This window comes from Ornithorhynchus anatinus, chromosome 4 (genome assembly GCF_004115215.2).
Source record: "Ornithorhynchus anatinus isolate Pmale09 chromosome 4, mOrnAna1.pri.v4, whole genome shotgun sequence".
Lineage (NCBI taxonomy): Eukaryota > Metazoa > Chordata > Mammalia > Monotremata > Ornithorhynchidae > Ornithorhynchus > Ornithorhynchus anatinus.
This window is the reverse complement of record NC_041731.1, coordinates 130,792,816-130,819,476: the sequence shown is the minus strand read 5'-3', so window position 1 is coordinate 130,819,476 and position 26,661 is coordinate 130,792,816. Positions and strand designations below refer to the sequence as shown.

The 26,661-nt window shown below is 48.0% G+C and overlaps 1 protein-coding gene across 10 annotated transcripts in view; it reads left to right on the top strand.

The window, feature by feature from the left end:
- ABLIM2 (actin binding LIM protein family member 2) overlaps positions 1-26,661 on the top strand; it is a 200,050-nt gene that overhangs the window by 94,985 nt on the left and 78,404 nt on the right. For 5 of the 10 annotated variants that reach the window (XM_029063394.2, XM_029063396.2, XM_029063400.2 and 2 more), the window contains 4 exons: positions 2,667-2,744; positions 11,337-11,483; positions 19,196-19,316; positions 21,384-21,482. In XM_029063394.2, the coding sequence (XP_028919227.1) occupies positions 2,667-2,744; positions 11,337-11,483; positions 19,196-19,316; positions 21,384-21,482 (445 nt within the window). The remainder of the gene's footprint in view (positions 1-2,666; positions 2,745-11,336; positions 11,484-19,195; positions 19,317-21,383; positions 21,483-26,661) is intronic. The other 5 variants (XM_029063397.2, XM_029063403.2, XM_029063404.2 and 2 more) reach the window with 2 other exon arrangements.

The window sequence follows — 26,661 nt, the reverse complement described above, 5'->3', positions numbered from 1 at the left end:
ACAGTTTACTAATGACTGACTGATATGTCTGTTTCTAGTCCCTTCTCCCCACTTCTACTCTGAGACCCCGGGCGGAGAGAGATCATGTTTAATTCCCATATGTCTTTTCTCTCCCAGCGCTTAGTGCAGTGATCTGCAAGCGGTTAGTGCTTAATAAATAATAATGTTGGTATTTGTTAAGCGCTTACTATGTGCAGAGCACTGTTCTAAGTGCTGGGGTAGATACAGCGTAAGCAGGTTGCCCCACGTGAGGCTCACGGTCTTCATCCCCATTTTACAGATGAAGAAACTGAGGCCCAGAGAAGTGAAGTGACTTGCCCACAGTCACACAGCTGACAAGTGGCAGACCGCGATTAGAACCCATGACCTCTGATTCCCAAGCCTGGGCTCTTTCCACTGAGCCACACTGCTTCTCAATACTATTACTACTTGGCAGGAGAAAGATTTATGAAAATTTATGATCCCTGTGTCTTTGTAAAACCCCACATTAAGGAATAGCAATAATAACCATGATAATTGTGGAATTTGCCCTGTACTAAACACTGGGGGGAAATGCAAGCAGATCGGGCTGAAGACAGTCCCTGTCCCACGTGGGGCTCACAGTCTTAAGCCCCATTTTACAGATGAGGTAACTGAGGCCCAGAGAAATGAAGTGACTTGCCTAAGATCACACAGCAGCCAAGTGGCAGGGCCGGGATAAGAACCCATGACCTTCTGACTCCCAGGCCTGTGCTCTACCCATTAGGCCATGCTGCTTCTCTCTTGATTTGGATTGAATCCCCATTTTACAGATGAGAAAATCGATGCAGAGAGAAGTGAAGCGACATTACCGGGCAGCATATGGCAGTCCTAAATCCTGCTGCTTCTAATTGATAATAATAATGATAATAATGATGGCATTTGTTAAGTGCTTACTATGTGCCAAGCACTGTTCTAAGCACTGGGGTGGATTTAAGGTCTGCTGGTTGTCTCATGTGGAACGCACAGTCTTCATCCCCATTTTCCAGATGAGGTCACTGAGGCACAGGGAAGTGAAGCGACTTGCCCAAAGTCCCACAGCTGATAAGTGGCGGAGCCGGGATTAGAACCCACGACCTCTGACTCCCAAGCCCGGGCTCTTTCCACCGAGCCACGCTGCTTCTCATAGCCACCCTGCTTTTTGTTAATCTGATCTACCTGCCCTGTCTCTTGTCTGGTTGCCCTTGCGGAGTGGTTCTTTCAAGAGAAAATGCTTCCTCCGAGCCGTCTCGTACATCCTGAACACACCCTTGAGGCCCACGTGCTGATGGAGAAAAGACTTGTGGGATACTCATTTGGCAAAATAATAATAATAATGGCATTTGTTAAACTCTTATTATGTGCCAAGCACTGTATTAAGTGCTGGAATAGAGACTGTAAGCTCATTGTGGTCAGGGAATGTGCCTGATTATTGTTTTATTGTACTTTCCCAAGCACTTACTACAGTGCTCTGCATACAGTAAGTGCTAAATAAATATGACTGAATGAATATCAGGTCCCATTTAGGGTCACAGCCCAAGTAAGAGGGAGAACAGGTTTTGAATCCCCATTGGCTGTCCATCACCTCACCCCTTCCTACCTCTCCTCCCTTCTCTCTTTCCACCGCCCACCCCGCACGCTCCGCTCCTCCGCCGCCCACCTCCTCGCTGTCCCTCGGTCTCGCCCATCCCGCCGTCGACCCCCGGGCCGCGTCCTCCCGCGGTCCCGGAACACCCTCCCTCCTCACCTCCGACAATCTAGTTCTCTTCCCCTCTTCAAATCCCTACTTAAAGCTCACCTCCTCCAGGAGGCCTTCCCAGACTGAGCTCCCCTTCTCCCTCTACTCCCTCTACCGCCCCCCCTTCACCTCCCCGCAGCTAAACCCTCTTCTCCCCCCTTTCCCTCTGCTCCTCCCCCCTCCCGTCCCACCCCCTCGGCACCGTACTTGTCCGCTCAACTGTATATATCTTCATCACCCGATTTATTTTGTTAATGAGATGTACATCACCTTGATTCTATTTAGTCGCCATCGTTTTTATAAGATGTTCTTCCCCTCGACTCTATTTATCGCCATTGTTCTCGTCTGCCCGTCTCCCCCGATCAGACCGTAAGCCCGTCAAAGGGCAGGGACTGTCTCTATCTGTTACCGATTTGTCCATTCCAAGCGCTAAGTACAGTGCTCTGCACATAGTAAGCGCTCAATAAATACTATTGAATGAATGAATGAATGAATTTTGCAGAGACAACCGGGGTCTGGGCGTCAGAAGGACCTGGGTTCTAATCCCAGCTCTGCCACTTGTCTGCTGTGTGAACTTGTGCAAGTCACTTCACTTCTCTGTGCCTCAGTTCAGGGGTTAAGATGGGGGTTAAGACTGTGAGCCCCACATGGGACAGGAACTTTGTCCAACCCGATTAACTTGTATCTACCTCAGCAGTTAGTACAGTGCCCGGCATAAAGTAAGTGTTTAAGAAATACCACGTTATTAGTAGTAGTAAATGACTTGGCCAAGGTCACACAGCAGGTAAGTGGCAGAGCCGGGTTTAGAACCCAGATCCTCGGACTCCCGGGCCCAAGCTCCTTCCACAGGCCATGCGGTTTCACCTCCGATTATTTCACTGGGAGCAGAAACTCATTCTTGCTCTTTTCTTGCTTTTCTTTTCTCCTCCAGGAAACTAGAACATCTTCGGAGAGTATTATTTCCGTGCCTGCTTCTAGCACCTCAGGTTCTCCAAGCCGGGTGATTTACGTAAGTAGTTTTATTTCTTTATAAAATGCCATCAAAGACAAAGAAGGACTTTAACAGACCAAACTTCCAGGCATCAACTGATGAACAATAATAATAATAATGATGATGGTATTCGTTAAATGCTTACTATGTGCCAGACACTGTTCTAAGCACTGGGGTAGATACAGGGTAATCAGGATGTCCCACTTGGGGCTCACAGTCTTAACAATAATAATAATAATGTTGGTATTTGTTAAGTGCTTACTAGGTGCCGAGCACTGTTCTAAGCGCTGGGGGAGATGCAGGGTCATCGGGTTGTCCCACGTGAGGCTCACAGTCTTCATCCCCATTTTACAGATGAGGGAACTGAGGCACAGAGAAGTGAAGTGACTCGCCCACAGTCACACAGCTGACAAGTGGCAGAGCCGGAATTCGAACCCATGACCTCTGACTCCCAAGCCTGGGCCCTTGCCCCTGAGCCATGCGGGAACTGAGGCGCAGAGAAGTTATGTGATTCACTCAAAGTCACACAGCAGACAAGTGGTGGAACCGGGATTAGAACCCACAACCTCTGACTCCCAAGCCCGGGCTCTTTCCACTCTGCTCTGCACATAGTAAACGCTCAATAAATGCCATTAGTTGGTTGGTTGGTTGGTCGGTTGATGAGGAAACTGATTTTTTTTAGGCACTTACAAAAAGTCACCTGGATCTGCGAGCTGAGTTAGCCCAGAATGCTGCATTCATCAATCGATCGATCGATAAATCGTATTTATTGAGCGCTTACTGTGCGCAGAGCACTGAAATAAGGGCTGGAGAGAGGACAACATACCAGGGTTGGTACAGCCGTCCCCTGCCCACGACAGGCTTAAAGTGTCGATGAGTTGTGTTGATCCCCTCATCGCGATTCCGCCACCACACGCACACCCCCACATGCGCTCACACAAAGCCTCTCTCCTGACTGTACTGAACACCAGAACAACACTGCACTGAACGCCACTCGTCTGCTGGGTGACTTTGGGCCGATCACTTCGCTTAGAGAAGCAGCGTGGCCTAGTGGCAAGAGACTGGGCTTGGGAGTCAGAGGTCGTGGGTTCTAATAATAATAATAATAATAATGGTATGTGTTAAGCACTTACTATGAGCCAAGCACTGTTCTAAGCACTGGTAATCAGGTTGTCCCACATGAGGCTCACAGTCTCAATCCCCATTTTCCAGATGAGGTCACTGAGGCACAGAGAATAATAATAATGTTGGTATTTGTTAAGCGCTTACTATGTGCAGAGCACTGTTCTAAGCGATTGGGGGAGATGCGAGGTTATCAGATTGTCCCACGTGAGGCTCACAGTCTTAATCCCCATTTTTACAGATGAGGTAACTGAGGCCCAGAGAAGTGAAGTGACTTGCCCACAGTCACACAGCTGACAAGTGGCAGAGCTGCGATTTGAACCCATGACCTCTGACTCCCAAGCCCGTGCCCTTTCCACTGAGCCACGCTGCTTCTAATCCCAGCTCCACCATTAGGACTCTGGTCCTCCGTCCCCTCATCTGGAAAATGGGGATTGAAACGGTGAGGTCCAAGTGAGACAGGGGCCGGGTCCAACCTGCTTCGCCTGGATGCTCCCCGGTGCTTAGTAAAGGGCCTGGGATGTAATAAGCGCTTAACAAACACCTTAGTTAGTTAAGTATTATTGTCCCTCCTGACTGGATCCAGAGACGAGCTCTGGCGGGAGAGAGATCCCCAGTTGGACCAGCGCGTTCTATCCAAAAGGCGGAATGAAAACGCCCACCCTGTGAGAGCAGAATGTATCACAGAAAGCGTAGGTGGTTAAAACAGTCCATCGGTGATATTATGGAGAGCGTATTTTGGTCAGAGCATTCGTTAAACCAAGGCCTAGAGAAGCAGTGTGGCTTAGTGGAAAGAACCCAGGCCCGGGCGTCAGGACGTCATAGATTCTAATCCCAGCACCGCCACTTGTCTGCTGTGGGACCCTGGGCAAGTCACATCACTTATCTGTGCCTCAGCTTCCTCCTCTGTAAAATGGGGATTGAGACTGTGAGCCCCACACGGTACCGGGATGGTGTCCAACTCGATTTGTTTATAATTTGAGTTGGTCACCAACTCAGTTTGTTTATAATTGTTCAATTATCCACCCCAGTACTTAGTACCTTGCCTGGCACATAGTAAGCACTTAACAAATACCATAATAATTATTATTATTATTGAGAAGGTGTGATTCCTTTGAAGCTTAAAGTCTAGCGGAGGAGACAGATCTGTAAATGACAGATAAGGGAGGTCACCCAGCATAAGATTGTATCCCAATCCCATCTATCTCACCGCCGACCTCTTTTGCAAATCCTCCCTCTGGCCTGGAATTCCCTCCCCACCATAATAATGATAATAATAATAATGATGGTATTTGTGAAGCGCTTACTATGTGCTTCACATAGTACGACAGTGTGACACTGTTCTAAGCGCTGTGGTAGATACAAGGTGATCAGGTTGTCCCTCGTGGGGCTCCCACTCTTCATCCCCATTTGACAGATGAGGGAACTGAGGCACAGAGAAGTGAAGTGACTTGCCCAAGGTCACACAGCTGACTAGTGGCGGGGTCGGGATTAGAACCCACGACCTCGGACTCCCAAGCCTGTGCTCTTGCCATTGAGCCGTGCGGCTTCTCTATGTCCATATCGGCCAAACTACCACTCTCTCCCCCTTCAAAGCCTTATTAAGGTGACATCTCCTCCTTGAAGCCCTCCCTGATTAAGCCTTCCTTTCCCCAGCTCGCTCTCACTTCTTGGTTAACTATGCACTTAAATCTGTGACCTTTGGACATTTGGTTTTTACCCTACTCTCAGCCCGACAGCACTTATGTTAGAGAAGCAGCGTGGCTCAGTGGAAAGAGCCCGGGCTTGGGAGTCAGAGGTCATGGGTTCGAATCCCTGCTCTGCCATTTTTCAGCTGTGTTACTGTGGGCAAATCACGTCACCCCTCTGTGCCTCAGTTACCTCATCTGGAAAATGGGGATTAACTGTGAGCCTCACGTGGGACAGCCTGATGACCCTGTATCTCCCCCAGCGCTTAGAACAGTGCTCTGCACCTAGTAAGCGCTTAAAAAATACCAAAATTATTATTATTATGTTCACATAAAGAATTAATTAATTGATATTAATGTCTGTCACCCCCTCTAGACTGCAAACTGGTTGTGAGCAGAAAACACATCAGACCATAAGCTTGTCCCCTCTAGGCTATAAGCTTATGGTGGGCCGGGAGTGTGTCTGTTTGTTGTCGTAAGGTACTCTCTCAAGAGCTTACTACAGTGCTCTGCACCCGGTAAGCGCTCAATAAATACGATTGAATGAAACTCTATTATATTAGAATCTCTCAAGCACTTAGTAAGCCCTCAGAAAATTCCACTGATCGATTGATCGACTGATAAGGAGAGGTACATATGTGGGGATGGTGGGGAAATAAATGTTGGTATTTGTTAAGCGCTTACTATGTGCAGAGCACTGTACTAAGTGCTGGGGGAGATACAGGGTAATCAGGTTGTCCCACGTGAGGCTCACAGTTAAACCCCATTTTACAGATGAGGTAACTGAGGCCCAGAGAAGTGAAGTGACTCGCCCACAGTCACCCAGCTGACAAGTGGCCGAGCCGGGAGTCGAACCCATGACCTCTGACTCCGAGGCCCAGGCTCTTTCCACTGAGCCACGCTGCTTCCCCGAAATACCAGTATTTAGAACGGTGCCCAGCGCTTAGAACAGTTCTCAGTGCTTAGGACAGTGTTTGCACACTGTAAGCGCTTAACAAATGCCATCATTATTATTACTAAGAATTTGAGCCTCATGTGGGACAGGAACTGTGTCCGCCCTATCTGCTCGGTTGCTTAGAAGAGTGTTTGACACAAAAAGTAGGTGCTTAACAAATACCATAATGATAGTTATAGAAATAATAATCATTTAAGAGTTTAGGGGATGAGACTAAGTGCATGGGAGAGGGAAGGTAAGGAAAATAAAGGTAATAATAATGTTGGTATTTGTTAAGCGCTTACTATGTGCCGAGCACTGTTCTAAGCCCTGGGGGAGACACAGGGTCATCAGGTTGTCCCACGTGGGGCTCACAGGCTTCATCCCCATTTAATAGATGAGGGAACTGAGGCACAGAGAAGTGAAGTGACTTGCCCACAGTCACACAGCTGCCAAGTGGCAGTAGGGGGATGAGAGCTTAGTCAGGGAAGGCTTCCTGGCGGAGATGCCATTTCAGTAGGTTTGAAGATGGGGAAGGTGGCGGCTTGTCCAGGTAGGAAGGAGCAGGGAGATCCAGACAGGAGGAAAGATGTGAGCAAGGGGTGGATGGAGGAAGAGGCGAATGTGAGGAGCAGTGAGGAGGTTGGTGTGGCTTAGTGGAAAGAGCAAGGGCTTGGGAGTCAGAGGACACGGGTTCTAATCCCGGCTCTGCCGCTTGTCTGCTGTGTGACCTTGGGCAAGTCGCTTAACTTCTCTGTGCTTCAGTTCCCTCATCTGTAAAATGAGGGATTTTATGAGCGTTTAAAACTCCTCACTCTAGGCTTCGAGGCTCTCCATCACCTTGCCCCTTCCTACCTCTCTTCCCTTCTCTCTTTCCACCGCCCACCCCGCACGCTCCGCTCCTCCGCCGCCCACCTCCTCGCCGTCCCTCGGTCTCGCCTATCCCGCCGTCGACCCCCGGGTCACGTCCTCCCGCGGTCCCGGAACGCCCTCCCTCCTCACCTCCGCCAAACTGATTCTCTTCCCCTCTTCGAAACCCTACTTAAAACTCACCTCCTCCGAGAGGCCTTCCCAGACCGAGCTCCTCTTCTCCCTCTACTCCCTCTACCACCCCCCTTCACCTCTCCACAGCTTAACCCTCTTTTCCCCCCTTGCCCTCTGCTCCTCCCCCTCTCCTTTCCCATCCCCTCAGCATCGTACTCGTCCGCTCGACTGTATATATTTCCATTACCCTATTTATTTTGTTAATGAAATGTACATCGCCTCGACTCTATTTAGTCGCCATTGTTTTTACGAGATGTTCTTTCCCTCGACTCTGTTTATCGCCATCGTTCTCGTCTGTCCGTCTCCCCCGATTAGACCGTAAGCCCATCAGAGGGCAGGGACTGTCTCTATCTGTTGCCGACTTGTTCATTCCAAGCGCTTAGTACAGTGCTCTGCACATAGTAAGTGCTCAATAAATACTATTGAATGAATGAATGAATAAAATGGGGATTAAAACCGTGAGCCCCATGTGGGACAACCTGGTGACCTTGTATCCACCCCAGCGCTTAGAACAGTGCTCGGCACATAGTAAGTGCTTTATAAATACCATCATTATTATTATTATTATTATTAAAAGGAATAAGGTGTGAGCTGGCTTGTAGTGGGACAGGAGCAAGGAGAAGCAGCAAGGAGAGAACTGAAAAAAATAAGAACGGCAGAAATCAAAAATCCTTCAGGATAGCTCGGACTGGATCTCGCTTCTGGATGGATGCTGTTTTCCGTGTGTCCCAAGGGGTAAAGAGAGATTCCAGGATGGGGTCCTAGAAATAGCCCTCAATCAGTGGTATTTATTGACTTATTGGATGCAGGATGCAGTACTGAATACTTGGGGGAGTATCATAGAGTAATTAGGCACAGAACCAAAATCAACTAGAGTTGACTAGTGGAGAGAGAACAGGCCTGGGAGTCAGGAGGACCTGGGTTCTACTCCCAGATTCCCCACTTTTCTGTGGTATGATCTTGGGCAAATCACTGCATTTCTCTGGGCCTCAGTTACCCCATCTGTAAAACTCATTCATTCATTCATTCAGTAGTATATATTGAGCGCTTACTATGTGCAGAGCACTGTACTAAGCACTTGGAATGGACAAATCGGTAACAGATAGACATAGTCCCTGCCCTTTGAGGGGCTTACGGTCTAATCGGGGGGAGACAGACAGACAAGAACAGTAGCAATAAATAGAATCAAGGGGATGAACATCTCATTAAAACAATAGCAAATAAATAGAATCAAGGCAAATAAATAGAATCAAGACAAATAAATAGAATCAAGAATGGGAATGGGAATTGAAAATGGGAATTAAGACTGTGAGCCCCATGAGGAACATGGATCGAGTCTAACCTGATTAACTCATATCTATCCCAGTGCTTAATACAGTGCCTGGCTTTGTAAAGTGTTGAACAAATAACCAACCACGACAAGGGGAAGGCAGATAGAGGAAACTGCCTCCAATTTTTTTATGGAATTTCTGTCTTGCTTACTGTGTGCCAGTCACTGCACTGAGCGCCAAGGTGGATAAAGGCAAACTGGGTTTGATGCAGTCCCTGTCCCACAGGGAGCTCAGAGTTTGATCCCCATTTTACAGATGAGAGAACTGAGGCCCAGAGAAGTGAAGTGACTTGCTCAGGGTCACACAGCAGGCAAGAGAAGCAGCATGGCATAGTGGATAGGGCAGTGAATAGAGCATGGGCCTGGGAGGCAGAAGGTCATGGGCTCTAATCCCAGCTCTGCCATTTGTCTGCTCTTTGACCTTGGGCAAGTCATTTTACTTCTCTGGGCCTCAATTACCTCATCTGTAAAATGGGGATTGAGACTGTGAGCCCCATGTGGGACAACCTGATGACCTTATATCTCCCCCAGCGTTTAGAACAGTGCTCTGCACCTAGGAAGCGCATAATAAATACCAACGTTATTATTATTCCCCCGATTAGACTGTGAGCCCGTCAATGGGCAGGGATTGTTTCTATCTGTTGCTGAATTATACATTCCAAGAGCTTAGTACAGTGCTCTGCACGTAGTAAGCGCTCAATAAATACTATTGAATGAATGAATGACAGGGACTGTGTCCAACTTGATTTGTATCCACCCCAGCACTTAGTACAGTGTTTGGCACATTGTAAGCGCTTAACAAATGCCATCGTCCTTATTATTATTAATATTAAGTAGCAGAGTATGGATTAGAACCCAGGTCCTTCTGACTCCCAGGCCTGGGCTGTAGCCACTAAGACATATTGTTTCCCCTCACTTCATCTGGGCCTGGATGGGATCCCCCAAATTGGGCTGCTGGTGACGGGGATAGCCACACTCCCACCCTTCAGGGGACAAACCTGGATTCCATCACGGGGCAGGGTCTGGGTGGGCTGCCGACAGCAGGATTGGGAGGCAGAGACCCCCACACCCCCTCACTCTCTCCTCAACCCGGCCTCGACCGCCCTCAGGTCTCTCCTCAAAGTCCTCTACGCCGTAAGCTCGTTGTGTGGGCCGGGAATGTGTCTATTTGTTGTTGTATTGTACTCTCCCAGGCGCTTAGTACAGTGCTTTGAACCCAGTGAATGCTCAATAAATAAGATTGAATGAATAAAAGAGTTATTTCTCCAAAGAAGTGATCCTCCGCTCTTGTCGAAGGAGAGCTATTGACAGCAGGTATTGCCACGAGGCCTGAGAGGTTCAGGTGAGGCCATGTTCTGTCCATGTCTCTCTACTCCTCAAGAACCTCCAGGGGTTGCCCATCCACCTCGGCATCAAACAGAAACTCCTCACCATTGGCTTTAAGGCGTTCAATCACCTCGCTCCCTCCTACCGCACCTCGTTTCTCTCCTTCTCCAGCCCAGCCCGCACACTCCGCTCCTCTGCTGCCGCTCACCTCCTCACTGGGCCTCCATCTCGCCTCTCCCGCCGTCGACCCCTGGCCCACGTCCTACCACTGACCTGGAATGCCCTCCTTCCTCAAATCCACCAAACGAACTCTCTTTCCCCTTTCAAAGCCCTACCGAAGGCCCATCGCCCCACTTTTCCTCATCTCCCACTCCCTTCTGTGTTGGCCTGACTCACTCCCTTTGCTCTTACCCCTCCTAGTCCAAGAATACTTATGCCCTTATCTGTCATTTTATTTCTATTCATCTCTGTCTCCCCCCACTAGATTGTAAGTTCACTGGGGGCAGGGAATGGATCTGGTATATTGTACTCTCCCAAGCGCTTAGTACAGTGCTCTGCATACGGTAAGCGCTCAGTAAATACGGTCGACTGAGGGCACAGGGGAGGTGCAGCATGGCCTAGCGGCAAGAGCCCGGGCTTAGGAGTCAGAGGTTTTGAGTTCTAATCCCAGCTCCTCCACTTTTCAGTTTTATGACTTTGGGCAAGTCATTTCACTTCTCCATGCCTCACTTACCTCATCTGTAAAATGGGGATTACGTCTGTGAGCCCAACGTGGGACAACCTGATTACCCTGTATCTCCCCCAATGCTTAGAACAGTCCTTGGCATGTAGTAAGTACTTAATAAATGCCATCATTATCATTACTGGGCCAGAGGAAGGACGAAGGGCATCACATTCTCCGGGCACCAGGACAGATCGACGAATTTCTCTTCCACTCAGCCCTCCCAAAGCAGTGGGGAAGTCCAATCCTTTCTCATCATCGAGCGTCTTGAGACGACGATGATGGAAGAGCCGTCCTCCCAACCCAAACCTAAACTCTCCCAAATCCCCCCACGTCATACTCAGCGAACTCCGCTAACTTCTCGGCTTTGGGACCTGCCTGTATTTTTTTCTGATTTTGTTCTATCTGCTCACATCTTGAACTCTCTCTTTCCTCCTTTTCTCAGGCAAAGCTTGGCGATGAGATTCTTGACTACAGGGACTTAGCCGCTCTCCCCAAAAATAAGGCCATCTATAACATCGACCGCCCAGATATGATCTCTTATTCTCCATATATCTGTTACTCTTCAGATGACAGACAGAGTTGTGGAGAGGTACTGAAACTTAACTACCGTCCGAGTTGTCGCGTCCTGCTGATTGAAATGTGGGCTGGGGATGGGCGTCGGAAAAACATCCGTTGGTCTAGATTTTCAGCCTGGTTTTTACCACGTATAAGTCGGACTGATGCTACTTCACTCGATTCCTTCCGTGCGTTGTCAGGAGACCCGCTGAATGTACACTTTGTTGGCCTAGAATCGAGAAAACCTTCACAGTCATTTTTGTTTTCAGTGAAAAATGCATCGTAGGGTGAGTTTTGCTGCCTCAATACACTATGTTAAAATGAAATGGGAAGCATTTGCTTTGTATAGGAAGAGAAACGAAGTCAAATCCTCTTCCCATTTATCCTTTGGACATTTGCGTTGTACTATTTATTCAATCATATTTATTAAGCACTTACTCTGTGCAGAGCACTCTACTAGGCGTCTGGGAAAGTACAATACAACAGTAAACAGTGACATTACTTGCCCACAATGAGGTCACAGTTTAGAAGTGGGGAGAGGAACATCAGTACAAATAAATAACAGATGATATATATATATGATATATAAATGACAGGTATATACATAAGTTCTGTGGAGCTGGAAGGAGAGGGAAGAGCAAAGGGAGCGAGTCAGGGTGACACAGAGGGAGTGGGAGATGAGGAAAAGTGGGATTTAGTCTGGGAAGGCCTCTTTGGAGGTAATGGGCCTTCACTAAGGCTTTGAAGAGGGGAGAGTCACTGTCTACATGGGGTATCAAATTTTTATGGCAAAGTACTTTCGGCTCCCTTTTTAGCTACTCATCTTTGTGCATAATTTTGTACAGAGATGTAACATTTATAATTTTGCTCATCTACAAAAGCCATGCGAGGTGTCACGGCGTTCTGAATCATCTTTTTATATAATGCTGCTTTGCGCTAGAGCTGCCTTTTATATAACTCAATCTCTCTTTCTTTCACCAAGACTCGTATCTTGATCTTTGTGTTTAGATATTGAGATTTTGATTTGAGCCTTTGGAACGAGTGCATTGCTTTTCATTGATGATAATTAAAAAGAAAAAGCACTTAAACATCCCCAGTGTATAAGGTTTGCTTCAAATAAAAGGACCTTAAGACTTGGTCCTATTGGTAGAGAAATTCACCTGGAGCGCAGTTTTTCAGAAGGCCCAATTTACCTTATACAGGCCTTTTCCTTCTTCCGCATGTGACTACTACTTTTATTATTAATAATAATAGTAATTATAATTGTGGTATTTGTTAAGTGCTTACTATGTGCCAAACACTGTACTAAGCCTATTACTAATGCTACTACTAGTAGCAACAATAACGATAATAATAATAATAATTCTAGTAGAATTTAAGCACCGTACTCAGTCCTGGAGAAGAGAAATACAATCAGATCAGACGCACGCCTTGCCCTGCAAGGGGGACCCGATCTAAGGGGGAAGGACAGCAGATATCGAATCCCCATTTTAAAGAGGAGGAAACTGAGGCACAGAGAAGTTAAGCAACTTGCCCAAAGTCACACAGCAGGCCAGGAGAATAATTTAGAAGCAATCAGTGGTACTCAGTAAGTGCGTTTTGGGTGCGAAAAAGAGGACTGAGTGGTTGGTAGAGTACAGCAGAGGCACAATACATATTTCTCATCTTCCTCATATTCCTTGCGAAGTGTTCAGTCTATTCAGGTTGCCCAAACATGCTCCCCTGTAGACTGTCGGGCCTTTGCCACTTGTCTGCTGTGCGACCTTGGGAGAGTCACTTCATTTCTCTGGACCTCAGTTGCCTCATCTGTAAAATGGGGATTAAGGCTGTTGAACCCCATGTGGGAAATGGACTATGTCCAAACTGATGAGCTCACATAATAATAATAATAATGGTGGTATTTGTTAAGCGCTTACTATGTGCAAAGCACCGTTCTAAGTGCTGCGGGATACAAGGTGATCAGGTTGTCCCACGTGGGACTCACAGTTTTAATCCCCAATTTACAGATTAGGGGACTGAGGCACAGAGAAGTGAAGTGACTTGCCCAAAGTCACACAGCTGGCAAGCGGTGGAGCTGGGATTAGAACCCACGACCTTTGACTCCCAAGGCCGGGCTCATTCCACTGAGCCACGCGGCTTCTCACATCTACCCCATTGCTTAGTACAGTGCCCGGCATATAGTAAGAGTTTAACAAATACTATCTAAAAGAAAATGGAATTTGGGCCACCAGACAAAGCGGTCCGGGCTCACAGTTAGACCCTCTCCCTTTCCCTCTCCTCCATTTTGCCACCCTCCGAACAATAGAAGTCCAAGGGAAAGTACGAGAGGGGAAGACGTGATACCTGCAGCATGGCGTAGTGGATGGAACACGGGCCTGGGAGTCAGGAGGTGATGAGTTCTAATCCCAGTTCTTGTCCGTTGAGTCCTTGGGCAGGTCGCTTCTCTTCTCTGCGCCTCAGTTACCTCATGGGAAAAATGGGGATTGAGACTGTGAGCCCCATGTGGGACAGGAAATGTGTCCAACCCAATTTGGTTGTATTCACCCTGGTGCTTAGTAAGCACTTAACAAACACCATAATAATAATTATTATTATCATTATTATTAAGGAGCCTACAATCTAGTGGGAGAGACAGTCCTGAAATAATTTATAAATGGGAGGAAGATTGTCATTGAATATCCTCTCTGGACAAGGGTTGTCATTGAAATCATGGGGGGATTAGCCTCGGTCTGAAGTTGAGTCACGAATGAAACTGAAATGAAAATGAAACTGGTGTATGATGACGACTGTGGCATTTATTAAGCACTTACTGTGTGCCGGGCACTGTACTAAGTGCTGAGGTGGATACAAGCAAATCCGGTTGGACACAGTCCCTGTCCCACGTGGGGCTCACAGCCTCATTCCCCAAATTACAGATGAGGTAAGTGAGGCCCAGAGAAGTGAAGTGACTTGCCCAAGGTCACACAGCAGACAAATGCTGTCGGAGAAGCAGCGTGGCGCAGTGGAAAGAGCACGGGCTTTGGAGTCAGGGCTCATGAGTTCGAATCCCAGCTCTGCCACTTGTCAGCTGTGTGACTGTGGGCAAGTCACTTAACTTCTCTGTGCCTCAGTTCCCTCATCTGGAAAATGGGGAGTAAGACTGTGAGCCCCACGTGGGACAACCTGCTTCCCCTGTGTTTACCCCAGCGCTTAGAACAGTGCTCTGCACATAGGAAGCGCTTAACAAATACCAACATTATTAAATGGCAGAGCCAGAATTGGAACCCATAACTCTTCCACTCCCAGGCCCCTACTCTATCCACTACACTGATCTGCTTCACGGTGTTTGTGTCCCCCACGAGATCGTAAGCTCCTTGAGGACAGGGATCTTGCCTATCAACTCTATTGTATTGTTTTCTCTCAGGCGCTCAGTACAATGCCCTGAACACAGTAAGGGCTCAATAAATACAACCGATGGGTACGTGTCACTGACATGCCAGCATTTCACCCTTCAGTGGTCAGCTGGCTGTGGGCAGGGAACGCGTCTACCAAATCTGTCGTATTGTGCTCTCCCAAGCCCTAAGTACGGTGCTCTGCCCACAGGAAGCCCTCAAAAAATGTGATTGATTGATTAACTCAAGACCTTCTTGCTTCACGTTCATTTCTGTTCTTTCTCTGAACTGGATTAATCACGCCTGTTACCTTTGTATGCTAACTCTCTAAAAATGGCTTTTTGTTCCCAAGTCACCTCCCGCATGATGTGTCACTAATTTTGCTGCTTTGTGTGTGTTGCTGTTTTCAGCCACCTCAGTTGTCCTCTCCAACACCATCTGAGGTAACACAACCTGCTGATCTTTGGTTTGCTTCTCTCCACCGGGTTTCCATTGAGATCTCAGACTTGCCCTTCAGCTCCCAAAGATTGTCTGTCCGTCGTTCGTCTGGTTTGGGATATTTTCATAATTACCCTCTTCCTCATCTTCCCTTTGTATGTTTCTCTTCCATCTGTTGCCGCCACGTAAATACCAGTGTTCATTCAATAGTATTTATTGAGCGCCTACTATGTGCAGAGCACTATACTAAGCGCTTGGAATGGACAAATCGGTAACAGCTAGAGACAGTCCCTGCCCTTTGACGGGCTTACGGTCTAATCGGGGGAGACGGACAGACGAGAACAATGGCAATAGTAGAATCAGGGGGATGAACGTCTCATTAAGACAATAGCAAATAAATGGAAAGGATAAAGTGGTTGACTTTTTAATGGTATTTGTAAGCGCTTACTTTGTGCCGGGCACTGTTCTAAACACTGGCGTAAATACAAGCTAATCAGGATGGACACAGTCCCCATCCCACATTGGTTCACAGTCTAGGTGGGAGGGAAAGGATTTAATCCCCATTTTGCAGATGAAGGAACTGAGGCCCAGAGAAGTGAAGGGACTTGCCCAAGTCACACACCAGACAAGCGGGGGAGCCTGGATTAGAACAAGGCCCTCTGACTGCCATGCCCGAGCTCTATCCACTAGGCCAAAGTGCTTCACTTATTCATTTAAAGACTAATAATGGTGGTATTTGTTAAGCGCTTACTATGTGCAAAGCACTGTTCTAAGCACTGGGGAGGGATACAGGGTGATCAGGTTGTCCCCTGTGGGGCTCACAGTCTTCATCCCCATTTTACAGATGAGGTCACTGAGGCACAGAGAAGTTAAGCCCAAAGTCACACAGCTGACGTGTGGCGGAGCCGGGATTGAACCCACATCCTCTGACTACCCAGCCCGTGTTTTTTCCACTGAGCCACGCTGCTTTTTAATTATTTTCCTTGTCTTTAAAGGTGGGGAGGTAGGGAAAGAGAACATGGTTGAGCTTGTCTTTCTGTGTACCTGGTTGGTTTCTAGCTAGATGGATGACTCAGAATATCTAAATCATTTTGGCCTCTTATCAATCACTGGTACTTGTTGAGCGCTTCCTGTGCGCAGAACACTGTACAAAAGGCTTGGGAGAGTCCGACAGAACAGAGATGGTAGACACGTTCCCTGCCCACAGTGAGTTTACAGGCTAGAGGGGGAGACAGACATTAATATAAAAAAAATTAAGGCTATGGACGGAAGAGCTGCGGGGCTGAGGGAGGGAGGAATAAAGGAGTGAATCCAAGTGTAAGGCGCAATACAGAAGGGAGTGGGAGAAGAGGAAAGGAAGGTTTAGTCAGGAAAGGCAGGAGACGGGCCTTCAAGAAGGTTTTGAAGTGGGAGAAAGCAATCATCTGTCCCAGATGAAGAGAGAGGGCCTTCCAGGCCAGAGGCAGGACACGGGCGAGAGGTCGGAGGTGAGATAGACGAGACGGAGGTAGAGTGAGAAGGTCGTCATTAGAGGAGCCGAGTGCGCGGGCTGGGTTGGAGGAGGAGGGCGGTGAGTTGAGGTGGGAGGGGGCGAGGGGATGGACAATCCCTGCCCAACAATGGGCTCACGGGCTAGAAGGCAGGGAGACAGACATCAAAAAAGTAAACAGGCATCAATAGCATCAATATAAGTAGAATTATAGATATAGCCACATCATTAACAATAATAATAATAATAATAATGTTGGTATTTGTTAAGCACTTACTAGGTGCCGAGCACTGTTCTAAGCACTGGGGTAGATACAGGGTAATCGGGTTGTCCCACGTGAGGCTCACAGTCTTAATCCCCATTTTACAGACGAGGTCACTGAGGCACAGAGAAGTTAAGTGACTTGCCCACAATCACACGTCTGACAAGTGGCAGAGCCGGAATTCGAACCCATGACCTCTGACTCCCACGCCCGGGCTCTTTCCACTGAGCCACGCTGCTTCTTTATTATTCTTCATAATGTTCCTCGTTAGTAAAATACATTGAATAATAAATATGTACAAATATACACAAATGCTGTGGGGCGGGGAGGGGGTTAGAGCAGAGGGAGGGAGTCGGGGCGATGGGGAGGGGAGGAGGAGCGGAGGAAAAGGGGGCTCAATCTGGGAGGCCCTGGAGGAAGTGAGCTTTCAGTAGGGTTTTGAAGGGGGGACGTGAGCTAGTTCTCTCACGAGTGCTTAGTATAGGGCTCTCCACTCAGTAGACACCAGTGACAGGACTTTGTTGCCGACAACAAATAAATACTGCTTGAATCGCTACCGAAGGCTTCTTTGTTTCCCACTGCTTAATGAGATGATCAGTGGCATCTACTGACCACTGTACTAAGCACTTGGGAGAGTCCAATAGAAAAGAGTCGGTAGGAAGGTTCCCTGCCCTCAGTGAGCTTACAGTCTAATGGGGGAGACAGACATAAATAATTTACAGATAGGGACATAAGTAATGGTGATGATGATTATGGTGTTTGTTAGGGCACTTACTACGTGCCAGGCACTGTACAAAGCGTTAGGTTGGATGCCCAACTATTTGGGTTGGAATCAGTTCCTGTCTCACATCGTGCTCCCAGTCTCAATCCCCATTTTACAGGTGAAGTGAATGAGACACAGAGAAGTGAAGTGACCAGCCCAAGATCACACAGCAGACGAATAGCGGATCCGAGATTAGAGGCCAGGTCCTTCTGATTCCCGGGCCTCCGGGCTCTATCCACTAGTCCAGGCTGGGCCTGATAAAACCCTAATCATGTTCGTCTCTTCATGTTTGCTTCCTTGCTTGCATCTGGAAGAGAAGTGTCTTCTCAGAGCAAAGCCCACAGGTGTCTGGTAGAGGCCACTGGAGGAAGAAAATCGTTTTCGTTTCTTTGTTTTTAATCAAATCCTTTCCATCGTGTTCTTGGCTTTGGTTTTATCATCTATGCATTTGGATCGGTGACCACTGAGTATTTGGTATTCGCCCCACTCTCATCACCACAGCACTTGCGTACATATCTAGTAATTGTTTTTACTATTACCGTCTGTCTCCCCCTGTAGACTATAAGCTCGCTGTGGTCAGGGGTTGTGTTTACCGTTCTGTTGTATTGTACTCTGTGTTGGTGTGGCTCAGTGGAAAGAGCCTGGGCTTGGGAGTCAGAGGCCATGAGATCGAATCCCGGCTCTGCCACTTGGCAGCTGTGTGACTCTGGGCAAGTCACTTCACTTCTCTGTGCCTCAGTTCCCTCATCTGTAAAATGGGATTAAGACTGTGAGCCTCACGTGGGACAATCTGATTACCCTGTATCTCCCCCAGCGCTTAGAACAGTGCTCTGCACATAGTAAGCGCTTAACAAATACCAACATTATTATTGTGATTTATTTATTTCTATTAATGCCTTTCTTGCCCTCTAGACTGTAAGCTCTTTGTGGGCAGTTAAAGAGTCTGTTTAATATTATATTGTACTCTCCCTAGCCCTTAGTACAGTGCTTTGCACACAGTAAGCACTCATTAAATACGTTTGAATAAATGACTGAATGAATCTTCTCCCAACCACAAAGAGAAGCAACATTACCTAGTGGAAAGAGCCTGGCCCTGGGCGTCAAAGGACCTGGGTTCTAATCCCAGCCCCGTGACTTGTCTGCTGTATGATCTGGGGATGTCTCTTCACATCTCTGGGCCTCCGATCCCTCATCTGTAAAAAGAGGATTAAGACGGTGATCCCCACATAGGAACAGGGACTCTATCCAACCCGATTATCTTGTACCTACCCCAGTTCTCCATTCAGTGCCTGGCACAGAGTGAACGCTTAACAAAGGCCATTTTAAAAAGTGCTTACTACAGAGCTCTGCACACGATAAGGACTTAGTAAAAACCATTGATTGATTGAGCAATTGTTTGGTTTTTTTTCCATTATTCTTCCAGGGCGACCAAGACGAGAGATCTTACAAACAATATCGGACTTCGAGCCCTAGCTCTGCCGGCTCAGTAAGTTATGGCCGCTCAACTCCCACGTCCCGTTCTCCTCAGCATTACAGCAGACCAGGTAATCCATCCTCCACTTCACCTCAGCCTCTCTCCCCTTAGCTCACCTCAGAACAAAACCCAGAGACCTTTTGCCCTGAAAAAATCAGCCTTTGTTTCCCTCTTCTAATAAGTCACTGATAGACTCAACAGAGTGAAATAGTAAAATGCGCCCGTTCTGGGGAAAAAAATAATAACCATGTACCGGAAAAGAAATGGATCTGTCTATCTCTGGGTGATTAAAAGTGGTTTCTAAGATCTTTAAAAACAAGGGTTGGGGGAAAAGGAAAACGAATAGCTCTAAATATGTCCTTTTAAAGAGAGGAGAATAAAGACCGTCACGGTTCGCGATTATATTTGAATGTAAACCTTTTCAAATGACTAGGAAGGACCCTTCAATGTCCATCTGAATATGTCCAGCAGATTCCCTTCTTGAGAGACTATTGAAGTCTCTATAAATGGGTCATGGACACCAAAGAAAGGGAATGGAAATTTCCCCCGAAGAGATATTGCGCTTGTCTTGTCATCCCATTGAGTCCAAGTAGAATTAACCTACTTGATTAGTAAAGAAAAAGAAATTGTGATAGCTAAAACTCAGTCCAAATACCAAACAGATGAATGGGGTCTAATGACTGTCTGCTGAGTGCTGAGCACTATACTAAACACTTGGGAGAGAACAATAGCAGGAAAAGAGCCTGCCCCTGGGAGATTAGTGTCGGGTTTGAAAGTGCACGAGCACTAACTAAATAGAACTTCAAGGGAAAGAATTGGGAAGAAGTTACAGAGGCCCTGAGGATGTATTGTGGAATCTAATGAAAGGTCTCGACGGGGAAAATCGAGATGATACACTATTTTCTACTCTCATTTCATTCCATTTTTGCCCATCATATCCATTTACATATATTGCTTCCCTATTTCAATTTTTTTAAAAACCACAGGTGTTTTTTTATGGTACTTGTTAAGTGCTTACTATGTGTCAAACACTGTTTGAAGCTCTTGGGTAGATTCAAGTGAGTTAGGTTGGACCCATTCCCCATCTTGCATGGGGCTCACAGTCTAAGTAGGAGGGAGAACAAGAGAACTGAGGCTCAGAGAAGGGCAGTGACTTCCCCAAGGTCACACAGCAGACGAGTGGCGGAGCCGGGATTAGAACCCGGGTCTTCAGACTCCCAGGCTCGGGCTGTAGCCACTACGCCAGACTAAAGCCCCCAAATCCACCCCCTCGGCCACTTCATTGACAAGCTCCATTGAATGTCTCATCCTTTACATTCATAGAATCCGTATCACTTAGGATCCATCACAGGTATTTATTGAGTGCTTTCTGTGGGCCGAGCACTGTACTGAGCGCTCGGGAGGGTACAGTAATAGAGTTGAGAGTTGGTAGACACTATCCCTGCCCTCAAGGAACTCAAGGATCTGACGATCTCCTGGAAATGAGTTTCATATGAGCCAAAAAATTGGTTTTAGACTCAATAAGACACAGAGTAGGAACCTTTCAAAACCTCCACAAATCCTACCTTCTAAGCTCGTTAAGGACCGGGAATGTGTCCATTTTTCTCTTCTGTTGTCCTCTCCCAAGCGATTATTACAGTGTCCTGGATGCCGTAAGCGCTAAATAAACTCTCCCAAGCGCCTAGTACAGTGCTCTGCACCCAGGAAACTCTCAATCAATACACTCGAACAAATGAACCGATGCGATCGATGGATACCGAGACTGAGAAGTCATGGTGTCTAGGAAGCGCCGTAGAGAAGCCGAGTGGCTTAGTGGCAAAATCACAGGCTTGGGAGTCAGAGGACGGACTTGGGTTCTAATCCCGGCTCCGCCACTCGTCTGCCGTGTGACCTCGACCAAGCCGCCTCACTTCTCTGTGCCTCAGTTCCCTCATCTGGAAAATGGGGATGAAGACCGTGAGCCCCACGTGGGACAACCTGATGACCTTGCATCCGCCCCCGCCCTTAGGACAGTGTTGGACCCATAGTAAGCGCTTAACAACCGCCGTCGTCGTCATTATTATCAGGACTCTTTTACGGCTCTTCAGTAAGTGAACTCGAGTAGTTGATTTTCACTTACTCTGTGTTGCTCCCTTAGCTGCTATTCAGAGTCTTTGTACCAATAACTGCAACTCACTGTCCCAACACCCAAGCCCCACATCAATATTCAGACATCACTACATCCCCTTCTTCAAAGGTAAGGCCAGAATTCCGGAATGCCACGCCAACGCGCTGTGTTCCTGTAGGCCTAGCCCGGTGTGCTTGTGGTAATTTTTGTGTGCTCGCATGGCTCTCCGGGTGCAGTCCGCCTGCCATCTTCTGAGCGCTGCCTTCGTGTGTCCTGCCAGACCCCGGCACTCACGTATCGGGAATTTATTTAGATATCTGCAGTTGATCGATTTCTAATGACGCCCCCCTCCCCCTCCGGGCGCTGAGCTCGTGGCGGGCGGGGAACGTGTCCGATTAGTGTTCTGTTGTACTCGCCCGAGAGCTTACTTCAGTGCTCTGCACACCGCAGGCTCTCAAGAGAGGCGACTGAACGACTGACTGACTGACCGAGTTTCGGGACGGGCCAAGGGGACTTAAAAGGAAAGTCGCCATTCATTTCTTCAGCCGTATCTATTGAGAGCTCACTGTGTGCGTTTGTGGTGCTCTCCCGAGCGCTCGGTACAGGGCTATGCGCACGGTAAGCGCTCGGTAAAGACGACTGAATGAATGAAGAAGGACAACAAGTGACGATGCTTGGTTACGGCCCAAATGGAATCTGGGAATCTCACCATCGAGCAGAAGCCTGGGTGGGAGAGTTCATTCATTCCTTCATTCGTTCACTCACTTGTATTTATTGAGCACTTACTGCGTGCACAACACTGTACTGAGCGCTTGGTGAGTACAATAAAACAACTAACTGACACATTCCCTGCCCACAACGAGCTCACAGTCTAGAGGGGGAGACAGACAATAATATACAGAAATAAATTAATGAATAAATAGATAAAGTACAGATATATATGTGCAGATTTTCAGTGGGGCTGGGAGGGAGGAGGAATGAAGGGAGCAAGCGAGGATGATGCAGAAGGGAATGGGAGAAGAAGAAAGGAGGGCTTAGTCAGGGAAGGTCTCTTGGAGGAGATGGGCCTTCTGTAAGGTTTTGAAGTTTGGGGAAAAGTCATTTTCTGTGAGATAGGAGGAGGGAGGGCATTCCAGGCTAGAGGCAGGATGTGGGCCGAGGGTCGGCGGAGTTCATTCACTCAGTCGTATTTATCGAGCGCATACCGTGTGATTCCAGCGCTTGAGGTTGGCACTTTCTCAGCCCTGCCAGTTGTGTTCCTTTGGGGGCTCGGAGCACCATAAGTGAGCAGGCGGGCAGGAGTACAGCCCCGGCCGAGGCCACCCTGAGGTTTTGTCCTCAGCCCGCCAGGGCCCACGGTGTCCCGCAGTAGCGCTCTGTCCAAGCCGGGGCCATTGCCTCAGAAACCCCCCAGTCATCCCCGCCCACATCAGCAGTGGCTAGAGCCCGGGCCTGGGAGGCCAAAGGATCTGGGTTCTAATCCCAGCTCTGCCACTTGTCTGCTATGTAATAATGTTGGTATTTGTTAAGCGCTTACTATGTGCAGAGCACTGTTCTAAGCGCTCGGGGAGATACAGGGTAATCAGGTTGTCCCACGTGGGGCTCACAGTCTCAATCCCCATGAAACAGGTGCGGGAACTGAGACATAGAGAAGTGCAGTGACCTGTCCAAGGTCACACAGCTGACAAGTGGCAGAACCGGGATTCGAACCCATGACCTCTGACTCCCAAGCCCATGCTCTTTCCACTGAGCCACGCTGCTGTGTGACCTTGGACAGGTCACTGCACTTCTCTATGTCTCAGTTCCCGCACCTGTTTCATGGGGATTGAGACTGTGAGCCCCACGTGGGACAGGGACCGTGTCCAACCCGATTATCTAGTATCCACCCCAGTGATTAGAACAGTGCTCGACATATAGTAAGCACTTAACAGATACCATTATTATTATTATTAATAATGTTGGTATTTGTTAAGCGCTTACTATGTGCCGAGCACTGTTCTAAGCGCTGGGGTAGACACAGGGGAATCAGGTCGTCCCAAGTGGGGCTCACAATCATAATCCCCATTTTACAGATGAGGTCACTGAGGCACCGAGAAGTGAAGTGACTCGCCCAAAGTCACACAGCTGACAAGTGGCCGAGCCGGGATTCGAACCCATGACTTCTGACTCCAAAGCCTGTGCTCTTTCCACTGAGCCACGCTGCTTCTCGTTATTATCATTATTATTATTGTTTACCAGGCTTCCCCTCTTGGGCCAGCCTCCACGGGACCCCTGAAGTGGTTCTCTAGTCCCAACCCCTCCATGTGGATTAGCCAGGACTAATAATAATAATTATTATTATGATATTTATGAAGTGCTTACTATGTGCCAAACACTGTTCTAAGCACTGGGGTGGCTACAAGGTCATCAGGTTGTTCTATGTGGGGCTCACAGTCTTAATCCCCATTTTCCACATGTAACTGAGGCCCAGGTAAGTGAAGGGATTTGCCCAAGGTCACACAGCAGACCAGTGGCGGAACCAGGATTAGAACCCAGGTCCTCTGACTCCCAAGCCCATGCTCTTGCCTCTAGGTCACACTGCTTCTCGTTTCTCACTTCATGACTAGAACCCAGGTCTCTGAATCCACAGCTGAGCATATATGTACATATCTTGAAAGTACGTGTAATAAATTACTTATTCATACTCATATCCGAGCGCGCAGGTGTGAGAGTCAGAAGAACTTGGGTTCTAATCCTGGGTCTGCCCCATGTCTGTTGTGTGACCTTGGGCAAGTCACTTCACTTCTCGGGGCCTCAGTTTCCTCACCTGTGAAATGGGAATTAAGACCCTAGACCCCATTTGGGACATGTATGTGTATATGTATCTACCCCTGTTCTTGGAAAATTGCCTGGCACATAGTAAGTGCTTAACAAATACCATTAAAAAAAAAAAAAAGAAACAAACTTGTTATGGACACAGAATGTGTCTATTGATTTTGTTGTATTGTACTCTCAAGCGCTTAGTACAATGCTCATAGTTAGCATTCAAGAAATAATGTTGGTATTTGTTAAGCGCTTACTATGTGCCGAGCACTGTTCTAAGCGCTGGGGTAGACACAGGGGAATCAGGTTGTCCCGCGTGGGGCTCACAGTCTTCATCCCCATTTTACAGATGAGGTGACTGAGGCACCGAGAAGTGAAGTGACTTGCCCAAAGTCACCCAGCTGACAAGTGGCCGAGCCGGGATCCGAACCCATGACCTCTGACTCCGAAGCCCGTGCTCTTTCCACTAATGTAATTTCCACTAAGAATTGAGTGGAAATTTCCACTAAGAAATGCCACTAATTGATTGTGATTCATTCAGTCGTATTTGTTAAGCACTTCCTGTGCGCAGATTGTGACGTTTATTAGGGGCCAAGCACCGTAGGAAGCACTAGGGTAGACACAAGATCGTGAAGTCTGTTACAGTCCCGGTCCCGCACAAGGTAACATTCTGAGGAGGAACAGCTATTGAATCCCCATTTTATAGATGAGGAACCTGAGGCTCAGAGAAGCTAATCGAGCCGAGATTCGAACCCAGGTCCTCCGACTCCCAGGCCTGGGTCTGTTGCACAGACATCCTCAGTAGATGGGCCGTCAAGGTTCCACGGAACTCCAAGCTGGGGTCAGGGCCAGATGGAGCCTGTCAGTCAAACCACCAAGTGAAGTTGCTCTGTGAAATCGATTTTTCTCCCGTGCCTGCCGTCAGCTTCCTCTAGGCTGTGAGGTCGATGTGGGCAAGTCACCGTGTCTCCCGACCCTGTCTGACTCTATGCTCCCAAACGGCATCGTGCTCCGCACACTGTTAAGTGCTCAGTAAATACAATCAATTGATCGACTGAACGGTAGAAGAATTTACCTTCTGACGAGAGACAGCGTGGCCTTGTGAACGTAGCCCAGGCCTGGGACTCAGAGGACCTGGGACTTCCCTTTATCTGCCGTGTGACCTTGGGCAAGTCACTTCCTTCTCTGGGCCTCAGTTTCCTCATCTGCAAAATGAGGATTAAGACTGTGAGCCCCACGTGGGGCAGGGACCGTGATTAGCTTTTATAAGGTTGGTATTTGTTAAGCGCTTACTACGTGCAGAGCACCGTTCTAAGCGCTGGGGGAGATACAGGGGAATCAGGTCGTCCCACGGGAGGCTCCCGGTTAATCCCCATTTTACAGATGAGGGAACCGAGGCACAGAGAAGTATAAGTTAAGCTGATACCTACTCCTGTGCTTAGTACAGTACCTGGCACGTAGTAAGCGCTCAATAAATACCGTATTAAAGACCGTATTAGAACAGATGCTCACGGGAACAATCACCCAGTTATTTATTGAGCACTTACTGTGTGCAGAGCACTGTGCTAAATGTTTGGGAGAGGCCAATACACCAGGATTGGTAGCCGTGTTCCCTGCCTACAGTGAGCTCCACTGATCAGTCGGTGGTATTCATTGAGGATTGCCCAGTCATACACAGAATGCTACACTAAGCATTTGGGAGAGACTCAATCGATGGTACTTATCAATCAATCAATCAAGTCCCATCGATCGAGGGTACTTAATGAGCACTTATCATACCTAGAGCTCTGTACTAGACATTTGTATAATACAAATACATGTAATGCGAACGATCCCTGCCCTCAAGGAACTTGAAATCCCCTGTTCCCTTTCTCAATAATCATAATAATGATGATGGTATTTGTTAAGCGCTTACTATGTGCAAAGCACCGTTCTAAGCCCTGGGAGGCTACAAGGTGATCGGGTTGTCCCACGTGGGGCTCACAGTCTTCATCCCCATTTTCCAGATGAGGGAACTGAGGCCCAGAGAAGTGACGTGACTCGTCCACAGTCACACAGCTGCCAAGTGGCGGAGCCGGCATTCAAACCCATGACCTCTGACTCCCAAGCCCGGGCTCTTTCCACTGAGCCACGCTGCTTCTCTCAACTCCACTTTTGGCAACCTTTCTAATAATAAGATGGTATTTGTTCAGCGCTTACTATGTGCAGAGCACTGTTCTAAGCGCTGGGGTAGATACAAGGTAATCAGGCTGTCCCACGTGAGGCTCACGTCTAAATCCCCATTTTACAGATGAGGTAACTGAGGCACAGAGAAGTTACCCAGGCACTGTACTAAGCACTGGGGTGGATATGAGCAAATCAGATTGGACAGAGTCCCTGTCCCTCGTGGGGCTCACAAATCCCCAATTTACAGAGGATGGAAGTGAGGCCCAGAGAAGTGAAGTGACTTGCCCAGGGTCACACGACAGGTGGTGGATCTGGGATTAGAACCCGTGACCTCTGCCTC